The sequence below is a fragment of the Coregonus lavaretus genome (assembly GCF_964263955.1).
Source record: "Coregonus lavaretus genome assembly, contig: HAP1_SCAFFOLD_4024, whole genome shotgun sequence".
NCBI classification, from domain to species: Eukaryota; Metazoa; Chordata; class Actinopteri; order Salmoniformes; family Salmonidae; genus Coregonus; species Coregonus lavaretus.
The window spans coordinates 31,647-43,827 of NW_028164322.1; the positions used below are offsets into that span (position 1 = coordinate 31,647).

At 40.2% G+C, this 12,181-nt stretch overlaps 1 protein-coding gene across 1 annotated transcript; it reads left to right on the forward strand.

Moving 5' to 3' along the window:
- Positions 1-5,430: 5,430 nt before the first annotated feature.
- On the forward strand, positions 5,431-8,261 carry LOC311117185 (uncharacterized protein). The gene is made up of 7 exons (XM_084192161.1): positions 5,431-5,665; positions 5,834-5,884; positions 6,083-6,139; positions 6,813-6,890; positions 7,748-7,780; positions 7,883-7,969; positions 8,176-8,261. Exons 1-7 carry the CDS (start codon positions 5,620-5,622, stop codon positions 8,253-8,255), a joined length of 432 nt encoding a protein of 143 aa, XP_084048287.1. The 5' UTR covers positions 5,431-5,619; the 3' UTR covers positions 8,256-8,261.
- The last annotated feature ends 3,920 nt before the right edge of the window (positions 8,262-12,181 follow it).

Genomic DNA, 12,181 nt, shown 5'->3' on the forward strand with positions numbered 1-12,181 from the left:
ATAATCTTGTAAAAATAGCTTCCTATCTTCTGTCTCTTCCGGCCGTCCTCCCGTCCACGACTTTCCTCTTTACTTGGAATACATGCCTTCCCTTAGTGTCTCTGTTCCACTGCTCCTGCCATCTCTGCACCACCACTGTCCATATCAGGCTTTTTGCCTCTGCCTTGCTCATTTAAACTACAACATCAACATCCCCACTACTAAGTGCTTGTTTAGCCAGTACATCAACCGCCTCGTTCCCCTCCACATGGGCTGGGACCCAAGTAAATCTAGTCTGTATACCCATCTGCCTAACCCTGCCATGGGTTTGTAGTACGTCATAAAGCTGGTATTGTCTGCTACGTTAGCTAAAGGACTGCAGACTCATCAACACTGCAAATGAATCAGAGCAAATAACTACTCTGTCTGGCTTCACTTCCTCCACCCACTGCAAGGCCAAAAGTACGGCCATTATCTCCGCCGTATATACAGCCAGATTATCTGTAATATGTTTCCTGACTGCCACCCCACATTCCTGCACTACAAATGCTGACCCAGTACGTCCTGTCCTTGGATCTTTTGAACCAAATGTGTAAATGGCCACAAATTCCTGATACACAGTAGGCAGATGTCTATTAAAAAAATCAGGGAGGGTGTTGATCCATCTATCTTTCTGTAGTCTCTCCAACACTTCTAGATCAACTACTGGAAGTGGGAGTAGCCATGGTGGGTTCACAGGAATAGCTACCGTTGGACTAAACTCCCTTCCATACAGTCCCATCTTCCTTGCCTGGGTATTACCCACCCACCCAAAGCTTGTGTTCTGTCCTCGCTCATGTGCCCAGCATGCCTGTAAAATCCCTTTCGAAGGATGAGACACCCCATGTCCCTGTAGGTTGACCCAATAATTCATTGCCAGCTGATGTCTCCTAATCTGCAATGGCATTGGAGTGTGGGCCAGAGACAAGGAGGAACTAAATCCTACCTGCGAGCCCTGTTTCTCTTAGAAAAGAAAACATTGGATACTGTTTCGGTTGATGTTCTACTCAATACACTCTTTACACTTACTTCCTGTATCCCATTCTCTCTCATACAACTTCTCAATATCTCTCTCTCCCTCTCATACTGCCCAAACTGTATCAACCAATGATTTTATATACACTACCAGTCAAAGGTTTGGACACACCTACTCATTCAAGGGTTTTTCTTTATTTTTACTATTTTTTACATTGTAGAATAATAGTGAAGACATCAAAACTATGAAATAACACATATGGAATCATGTTGTAACCAAAAAAGTGTTAAACAAATCAAAATATATTTTATATTTTTGATTCTTCAAATAGCCACCCTTTTCCTTGATGACAGCTTTGCACACTCTTGGCATTCTCTGAACCAGCTTCATGAGGTAGTCACCTGGAATGCATTTCAATTAACAGGTGTGCCTTCTTAAAAGCTAATTTGTGGACTTTCTTTCCATCTTAATGCGTTTGAGCCAATCAGTTGTGTTTTGACAAGGTAGGGGGGTATACATAAGATAGCCCTATTTGGTAAAAGACCAAGTCCATATTATGGCAAGAACAGCTCAAATAAGCAAAGAGAAACAACAGTCCATCATTACATTAAGACATGAAGGTCAGTCAATACGGAACATTTCAAGAACTTTGAAAGTTTCTTCAACAGTCGCAAAAACCATCAAGCGCTATGATGAAACTGGCTCTCATGAGGACCACTACAGGAATGGAAGACCCAGAGCTACCTCTGCTGCAGAGGATACGTTCATTAGAGTTACCAGCCTCAGAAATTGCAGGCCAAATAAATGATTCACAGAGTTGAAGTCACAGACACATCTCAACATCAACTGTTTAGAAGGGACTGTGTGAATCAGGACTTCATGGTCGAATTGCTGCAAAGAAACCACTACTAAAGGACACCAATAATAAGAAGAGACCAGCTTGGGCCAAGAAACACGAGCAATGGACATTAGACCGGTGGAAATGTGTCCTTTGGTCTGGAGTCCAAATTGGAGATTTTTAGTTCCAACCGCTGTGTCTTTGTGAGACGCGTTGTGGGTAAACGGATGATCTCTGCATGTGTAGTTCCCACCGTAAAGCATGGAGGAGGAGGTGTTATGGTGTGGGGGTGCTTTGCTGGTGACACTGTCTGTGATTTATTTAGAATTCAAGGCACACTTAACCAGCATGGCTACCACAACATTCTACAGCGATACGTCATCCCATCTGATTTGGGCTTAGTGGGACTATCATTTGTTTTTCAACAGGACAATGACCCAACACACCTCCAGGCTGTGTAAGGGTTATTTTACCAAGAAAGAGAGTGATGGAGTGCTGCATCAGATGACCTGGCCTCCACAATCCCCCGACCTCAACCCAATTGAGATGGTTTGGGCTGAGTCGGACGGCAGAGTGAAGGAAAAGCAGCCAACAAGTGCTAAGCATATGTGGGACCTCCTTCAAGACTGTTGGAAAAGCATTCCAGGTGAAGCTGGTTGAGAGAATGACAAGAGTGTGCAAAGCTGTCATCAAGGCAAAGGGTCGCTATTTGAAGAATCTCAAATTTAACACTTTTTTGGTTACTACATGATTCCATATGTGTTATTTCATAGTTTTTATGTCTTCACTATTATTCTACAATGTAGAAAATAGTAAAAATAAAGAAAAACCCTTGAAGGAGTAGGTGTGTCCAAACTTTTGACTGGTACTGTATATACAGTGCATTCGGAAAGTATTCAGACCCCTTGACTTTTTACACATTTTGTTATGTTACAGACTTATTCTAAAATTGATTAAATAAATACATTTCCTCATCAATCTACACACAATACCCCATAATGACAAAGTGAAAACAGGTTTTTATAAATTTTCGCTAATTTATAAACAATAAAAAACAGAAATACCTTATTTACATAAGTATTCAGACCCTTTGCTATGAGATTCGAAATTGAGCTCAGGTGCATCCTGTTTCCATTGATCATCCTTGAGATGTTTCTACAACTTGATTGGGATCCACCTGTGTTAAATTCAATTAATAGGACATGATTTGAAAAGGCACACACCTGTCTATATAAGGTCCCACAGTTGACAGTGCATGTCAGAGCAAAAACCAAGCCATGAGGTCGAAGGAATTGTCCGTAGAGCTCGGAGACAGGATTGTGTCGAGGCACAGATCTGGGGAAGAGTACCAAAAAAATTCTGCAGCATTGAAGGTCCCCAAGAACACAGTGGCCTCCATCATTCTTAAATGGAAGAAGTTTGGATCCACCAAGACTCTTCCAAGAGCTGGCCACCCGGCCAATGAGCAATCGGGGAGAAGGGCCTTAGTCAGGGAGGTGACCAAAAACCTGATGGTCACTCTGACAGAGCTCCAGAGTTCCTCTGTGGAGATGGGACAACCTTCCAGAAGGACAACCATTTCTGCAGCACTCCACCAATCAGGCCTTTATGGTAGAGTTGCCAGACGGAAGCCACCCCTCAGTAAAAGACACATGACAGCCCACTTGGAGTTTGCCAAAAGGCACCTAAAGGACTCTCAGAACATGAGAAACAAGATTCTCTGGTCTGATGAAACCAAGATTGAACTCTTTGGCCTGAATGCCAAGCGTCACGTCTGGAGGAAAACTGGCGCCATCCCTACGGTGAAGCATGGTGGTGGCAGCATCATGCTGTGGGGATGTATTTCAGCGGCAGGGACTGGGAGACTAGTCAGGATCGAGGGAAAGATGAACGGAGCAAAGTACAGAGAGATCCTTGATGAAAACCTGCTCCAGAGTGCTCAGGACCTCATACTAGGGCGAAGGTTCACCTTCCAACAGGGCAATGACCCTAAGCACACAGCCAAGACAACAAAGGAGTGGCGTCGGGACAAGTCTCTGAATGTCCTTGATTGGCCCAGCCAGAGCCCGGACTTGAACCTGATCGAACATTTCTGGAGAGACCTGAAAATAGCTGTGCAGCGACGCTCCCCATCCAACCTGACAGAGCTTGAGAGGATCTGCATAGAAGAATGGGAGAAACTCCCCAAATACAGGTGTGCCAAGCTTGTAGCGTCATACCCAAGAACACTTGAGGCTGTAATAGCTGCCAAAGGTGCTTCAAAAATGTTCAATTCAAATATGCATAAGAATGTTTATGTTGGCCTATATTTTAATGCACCCTCCTGAATGACAGATGGTGCTCTTCACCTCCCAGGTCAATATATACCATAGACGTATATAGACATCAAATCATTGTATCTGTCCCATTATGGCATCTCTGAGAGCATTGAGGCCATCTCCATTTTGTAGTACATTTTCTTCTGCTACTACTTCTATGAGTTGGTAAACGAACTGAAAGGGTGCATACTGCCACCTGGAGAGTGTTGTTTGAACAGGTATAAAGTCAAGGTTGGTGATTTACTGATATCTGCAGTTATGGAATGTTTTCTCATTAATATAATTCGTTGCCTGATCCCTCCTGATGACCTGGATGGAACTATACGATCCTTCCTTAAGTAAAGGTTCACCCATTTTTAATGTTATATTGTTTTTGTGCATCTCTGAGTGATGTTCTATCGATTCCCTGGGTCATTTCATGTTTTCATTTGTATCTGAGTTATTGGCGTTCAAGCAGGCACAAATCCGGCCGGTATTAAGGAGCACCGTGATAAAATCGCTCTCTGGAAGTTAATAGGAATATGGCATTTAGATTGCAAAAACGTCTATCATAACGTGTCCGATTTCAATACTGGCCGATGTCATAACTCGGGAGGATGTCTTCTCTCGAATGAGCCATTGATCATATTTTTGCGATATTCCTACCTCGAGAAATGTGTAATTTAACGGAGGGTCTAGCACATTTTCCCTATTTGTCAGCCTCTTTAGTCCAGGGTGCAGTTGTCAGAGATATTATAGAAAGGAGATAGGAATCCAATAAATGAAAGAACGTCGAACGCTCCGCTCAGCAGACTGTCGACCAATCGCGTTCACGTTGTCATTTTGCGTCATGCGGTTGCTAAGCTAACACTGCAGCCCTCAATGAATTGAGTTTGACACCTTATAGCCAAGGCATAGTCTATTAGCCTGGTTGCCGCGCGACTCACGTGACTAAACAAGCACATAAAGAGGCTGGTGTTAGCAAGACTAATGGCCTATGGCCTAAGTAAAAACAAAACCCAAAAGTTGTTCGACCCTCTGGGATCCGAAATGAATAGCCCTACAATATATAATATTTCTATGTCGTTTTAATTGTCTAGTAGAACATTTTAAGCTTATGACCATAATTGGTGTGTGGCTGGTTGATGTGGCATGATAGTTACTGACTCTCCCTTTGAATTGACATTGAAAGTAGTACCCCACTTGTAGCACAATGATAGAGAAGAGATACTACTGCTGTGCTTAGCCCACATTCGGCTAGGTTATATAACATTCCATCAAACGACGAGTGCCAAGCTTTCGGTTTCACTCGCATAGGTATCTAGGGAGTACTAGGGACAGAGTTGAACACAACTCACAGATTTTTTAAAACTTTGATTTCACAGTCAAACTCAGATTGTAGCCCAGTTAGTCACTGTACTTCCTCTTTAAGCTTAAATTAGTTGGCTTTACAAAGTTTGCTGTGTGTGGATGACAAGACATCAAGAAAAATGTTCAAAGGTGCTTATCTTCTGGTGGTCATGACAGTGTTAGCTGGTAGGTGCTCATCTGAGCATTATGCATTTCTTCACCTCAGCTCCTGTTGTAACAGTGTATTTGATGCAACTCTGTTCTTTTGATGAGTCAATGACAGCCATTCCAAAGAAATTAGATATAACTTTAATGTGAAGACAACGCAAGAAAAGTTTATGTTTCTCTTCACAGAGGTGGTTGTTGAGAGCTCTGGCAGCGTATTACCTGTGGACGAGGTGTCAGGTAAAGGCATACACAGCACTGAACTTTGCACTTTGTATCTTTAATGACCGTTGTTCTTGGTTGTTTTGATCCATGCTTATCACTATAGTCATTTGATTTTCCATGTCCATTTGAATCTATGGTGCTATCAATACATATTATTGTACAATGTAATGGCTAGCCATATACATTAGAGTTTCCTGTATGCAAATCTTACAGATTGTCTGAAAAGAGGTTACACAGCAGCCCAAAAGAGAAACTGTGGATTCGATGAAGGTATGGGTCTAAAGTTATGTTTCATAATCTTTTATGAATGGCAGTAACTTTTTAATGACATTTCCCTGCAGTCATTTAGAGGTTACAGTACATTCCATCACTGCCATATATTTTATTTCTCTGCATTGTAATGTAAGTCTGAGGCTATGTATGATTCTCTATGGGAGTTATTCCACCTGAGGGGAATCAACTTAATCTGAGTAGAACAAACTGCACACTCCAGACTCCCCACTGGGCACAGACTTCAGTTCAATGTCTAGTTTTGATTTACATTTGGTTATGTTGTCAACTAAAGTGAATTCAACGAAAATAAAAAATGTCACTGTGTCATTGGATTTAGTTTGCAAGTTGGGTGAAAAAAGATAAATCCCTTACGTTGATGACTTTCTGCAAATCCAAACAGTTTTCCACGTTGATTTAACGTCATCACCCTGCATTTGTGTTATTGAAATTACGTGGAAGCAATGTTTATTCAACCAGTTTTTGCCCAGTGGGTCTTGACGTAGGCTACCTTTTGTCTGGTTCAAACTTTTCCACTGGTGAGACTAATTGAACGTTTTATTTTTGGTTCACACTGTCCCAGAAGAGAGACAAATGGTGATCCTTCAATAACTGAATGCTCTGTCATTGTAATACAGATAGTTTTTGATTCTTGAGGTCTGTTTTTTTTCAGCCTGTGAAGATGCTAAATATAAGGACGCCATACTGCCATGTATACTCTTAGGATATGATCTCATTTACCAAGACTCTTGTAAGTTACTGATCCTCTGCATTGATTGTTTTTAGTATAGGGCAAGAAAATATGTAGAAAACAACAACAAATATAATATATATATATATATATATATATATATATATATATATATATATATATATATATATATATATATATAGTACCAGTCAAAGGTTTGGACACACCTACTCATTCAAGGGTTTTTCTTTATTTTTACTATTTTCTATATTGTAGAATAATAGTGAAGACATCAAAACTATGAAATAACACACATGGATTCATGTAGTAACCAAAAAGGTGTTAAACAAATCAAAATATATTTTATATTTGAGATTCTTCAAAGTAGCCACCCTTTGCCTTGATGACAACTTTGCACACTCTTGGCATTCTCTCAACCAGCTTCATGAGGTAGTCACGTGGAATGGATTTCCATTAACAGGTGTGCCTTGTTAAAAGTTAATTTGTGGAATTTCTTTCCTTCTTAATGCGTTTTAGCCAATCAGTTGTGTTGTGACAAGGTAGGGGTGGTATACAGAAGATAGCCCTATTTGGTAAAAGACCAAGTCCATATTATGACAAGAACAGCTGGTTAGTCTGTCATGGAAAGAGCAGGTGTATAGAGATATCTACAGTATATACTGTATATCTGAAAGCAATAACAACAACAGTTTAAAAAATACATATTGGAGTTAATATTGTATTGAAGTTGATTTTATATTCTCTGCATTTGTTGTTATTTCCGTCCAATATTAGGAGTTTTAGAGTTACGGCATGCCTACCGTTAACCGTGCCCTTTTGTTACTAACTGAATACCACATATCCCAAATATGTATCACATTTGAAGAATGTATCTGCTGTTTGTCTCTTCTTTACAGCGTATCACAGGGATAGTGACTTTGACGTGTATGGTAAGTGTTTTTCAATATTTGTTATTGTTCATGTTTTGAAGTAAAGTGAATTGCAGACCAATTCCTCGTAAATGAAGTGTCTGAAGATATGTTCCCCTTCAGGTATGGCTCATTGTGCAATAGGTAGATGTTCTGAGGGATGGGGAAAGAAACCGAAAGCTCACGGGGAACAATTTCAGATCTTGTCAGGTGAGTCTTGTACAGTATAGAACGTCCCCTGCTGACATTTATCCCCTTTGCTGTTATTTCCTTATTTGGGCAGTTGAAAAATACTTTGAAACACAGAAAACATGCCACAATTAATAGCAGCCCAAAATGTATACCATTATGGAGTAAGAGAATGCACATTAAAATGATACTATACAATAAATGATATATTTATGGTTTATCTACAGGGTTGGATGAGTCATTCTCCTCTTGCCTGGTTGCAGTGAAGGACTGTGCAAAGCCTGGAAGGAATAAAGAGGAGCTCTGAGTCTGACTTGGTCTTCCATGTCTTTTGTCCTACTTTATGGGGGAAGTTAATAAGGTTGTGGATAGTATCAAATGAAATATACTAACATTGCTACAATGGCAAGTACACTCCAAAATTCTAACTTCTTTCATCGCTCATGATTCCCAACTAGAAGTTGCTTCTTTGTCTAGCCACTAGATGGTGGTCTGTAGCTTCTTATAATTAAAATGAAAAAACTGAAGCCTTTCTATATGGTAAATCAGTACCTCCCAAACCTTTTTGCTGTGGAGACCTACCAAAAGCTGTCATAATTTTCTAGTCATTTTTACCACAAATAAAGTAAACCTATATTCACTGTCACAAACGTGCAGTCTCCTTCCTCTCTGGCCATACATATGGCTCTGGTTTGGTCATCCAGGAAGATGTCAGTTAGACTTCAGAATGCTGGGATGGTAGGGCTTGGCCCTCTGGTGTGGAGGTGTTTAGGGGTTAAATGAAGGCATCATGTTGGAATTAGGGTCCCGACAGTGCACTGTAGGGGTGCTGTGAGTTTCTAGGAGAGGGAGTAAATGGCTTAAAGAAGTGTTCATAAATCAGTATCCACCAGGATGTGCAACAAAAAATTCTAACCCAGCACTAACACACCTTTGATTAGTTGAATCAAGTGTGTTCATGGAGTACCCTGATTTAGGAACACTGCATCTTAAAAGATTGGAGGATTTGAGAATATTTTACTCTCATGGAGGAATATATTTTTCTCATGGAAGAGCAAAGGCTCTGCAATTAGTATGCTGTCCAGTGGATTTACGTGTACATCAAGCTGCCTCACACCACAGAATCAGCATATAAGCTCCTGTCCTATGGGCCATTATGCCCTATGGGCCATTCTGGTTCTGACAAGGAGGAGCAAACTAGGGATTTGTTACAGGTTCAAGTGTAATCTTTTTGGATCTGTTGCTGTAGGCAACATTTTAGGATTTTTTAAACTTTGAAATAGTAAATACTGTGTCTGTACAAGTGCTATACCTTCGTGGATTTTTTTGTTTTGTTTATGAAATAAAGATGACAATAATATACTGAACAAAAATAAACGCAACATGTGAAGTTCAGTGTTCGCACAAGGTGCTTGAGGTCCATAAAGTACTTGAATTTGGCTCTCAGAAATTCAAGTACTGGAATACATTTTCTCAAGTTGGTACTTAAAAAGTACTTGAATTAAAATGTGAGGAAAACAAATAATGATCAAATATGTTTATGAAAAATATTAGAAAAATATATTGGTCTTGCGAATTAATTTCCAGGCAGACTACCGAGTTGTATTTCCTCGCGTGTTTTGCGCTGTGGTTGCCAGGCGAGATCGCTCATTCCACCCACACTGCCACTCAGCCAGGCAGGTACAGAACTGACTGATTAGGCGCCACCAAACGTCACATCGATATCTAAAATGCCAGGCAAATATAGATTCAAACCTGTCTTTTGTGCATATGGAAAATAGACAGATTTTATTTCTGCTCATGAAAAACGGAACCAACACTTTACATGTTGCGTTTTATATTTTGTTCAGTATAGTTTACCCAAATGTTTTACCACTACATCACTGGACCCAATCAACCCACACCGTGTAAGAGGCAATTTATGCTTGATCTGAAAATGTGGTCGGAGGCGCGGTATGCATGGTGTGACGCAATTGCGGAGCCCCCGGAGGCACGCAAATTGAGCTCAGTAGGCATCGCGGTGAATTTGACTTGCCACTGTCTGTACGAACCCTGAAAGTGTTGGTCCCATGTTTCATGAGCTGAAATAAAAGATCCCAGAAATTTTCCATATGCAAAAAAAATAAGCTTATTTCTCTCAAATGTTGTGCACAAATGTGTTTACATCTCTGTTAGTGAGCATTTCTCCTTTGCGAAGATAATCCATCTACCTGACAGGTGTGGCATATCAAGAAGCCTTGTGCTGGGGAAAATAAAAGGCCACTAAAATGTGCAGTTTTGTCACACAACACAATGCCACAGATGTCTCAAGTTTTGAGGGAGCTTGCAAGAATGTCCACCAGAGCTGTTGCCAGATAATTTTATGTTCATTTCTCTACCATAAGTCGCCTCCAACGTCGTTTTAGAGAATTTGGCAGTAGGTCCGACTGGCCTCACAACCGCAGGCCAGGACCTCCATATCCGGCTTCTTCACCTGCGGGATAATCTGCGACCTGCCACCCAGACAGCTGATAAAACTGTGGGTTTGAACAATCAAAGAATTTCTGCACTAACTGTCAGAAATCGTCCCAGGGAAGCTCATCTGCGTGCTCGTCCTCCTCACCAGGGTCTTGATTTGACTGCAGTTCAGCCGTAAACCGACTTAAGTGGGCAAATTCTCACCTTCGATGGCCACTAGCATGCTGAAGAAGTGGCAAGTGTCTTCTGGCAAGTGTCTTCACTTACATTTTCAACCTCTCCCTGTCTGAGTCTGTAATACCAACATGTTTCAAGCAGACCACCAGATGCATATCTTTATTCCCAGTCATGTGAAATCCATAGATTAGGGCCTAATTTATTTATTTCAATTGACTGATTTCCTTATGTGAACTGTAACTCAGTAAAATCTTTGAAATGGTTGCATGTTGCGTTTATATTTTTGTTCAGGCCCCAGTGTCCATCATTGATTCACGCCCCAGTGTCCATCTTCCCCTGATAACGCACGTAGCAACTCATGACCACTAGATGACAGCAATCGTCTGCAAACTGAATGGCACACTAAAAAAGCAAGAACAGTGATCAGTGAATTTTATGTGAAATACTCTTTCAATCTAACATTGAATTCGAAAGCTTCTGCACATATGACTAAACAAAGGATGAAAGTCATTTTTATATGAAATAATAGGCTATAGTTTTCTCTCCATCAGCTTTTACAGTAATACCACAAGTCTTAAGCCACTCACTCAATTTGAGTGTTTTGTATGAATGTATAAATATTTTGGAGAAAATAATTACTCAAAAAAACGTGCCAAATCCTGTATGTAGTTCCCTTACATTAATTTACAGTAGTCTACACGAGAAAAAAACACTAGGCATACAAAAAAATAATAATACACTAGGCATACACATTTCCACTGGAATTGTGTGTATGTACTAATTGAACCAAGAGCCAACTTCTGAGAAGACATTGCTTATTATTGATGATGATACATAAGGTTAGGTTATGCGTACGATGGTTGCCTTCAATCCCTTGTCTGTAGACCACGGAACGGTCGGAGTTTCCGAGTGTCTCCGCTGCGTGTTTTGTGGACTCCTGCCTGTCCTGTCTGGCCTTGTAGACGGCCTTGTTGACGGCTCTAGAAAGTGCAATTAAAATATGAATGTCGCAAGACCTTTTATGTTGTCATTTTGTCACAAGAGTTACCTCCGCAGAACGTTGCAAACTCACGAATTTATACCTATCTTCTCTCCCTTGAGACTGGACTTTCACATCAGTTATGTCGCAGCATACACTTTTATCCTTAAAGTGCCATAAATAAAAAAGAGCGAATGCATAAGAGTCGGTGACTGTATTGAGGTTATTTTAATCCTATAGGCTACCTCAAACACAGAAAGAAAACGGATTGAAAAATGATTTATTTTACACCATCTGTTTAAACAAACATTTTGTTGGCTAATCATTAACTTAATATTGTTTTGGTTATTTTACATTGACAATAGTCCACCAAAATACCCAAATAATGATAAAGATAAATACATTGTATTATTATTATTGTTATCATTATTACAATTATACATGTAATTATAATAATTCGTTCAATTAACAGGAAAAACGAAGGCCTATCTTTATTGAAGAACATATTAATACAAGATTTGATTATTGCAGTAATATGACTTGAGATAATATGATACTGTCTTTTATTGTAAGATGAATGATCAGGTCAGCCTAATTCCTTCAAAAATGAATATGGTAAT

What these genes read in the sequence shown, in the direction of transcription:
- LOC311117185 (XM_084192161.1), top strand. Translation starts at nt 5,620, where the DNA reads ATGTTCAAAGGTGCTTATCTTCTGGTGGTCATGACAGTGTTAGCTG. An exon ending in AAACTGTGGATTCGATGAAG is followed by an intron (nt 6,140 to 6,812) that starts GTATGGGTCTAA and finishes GTTTTTTTTCAG; the next exon opens with CCTGTGAAGATGCTAAATAT. An exon ending in TAGTGACTTTGACGTGTATG is followed by an intron (nt 7,781 to 7,882) that starts GTAAGTGTTTTT and finishes GTTCCCCTTCAG; the next exon opens with GTATGGCTCATTGTGCAATA.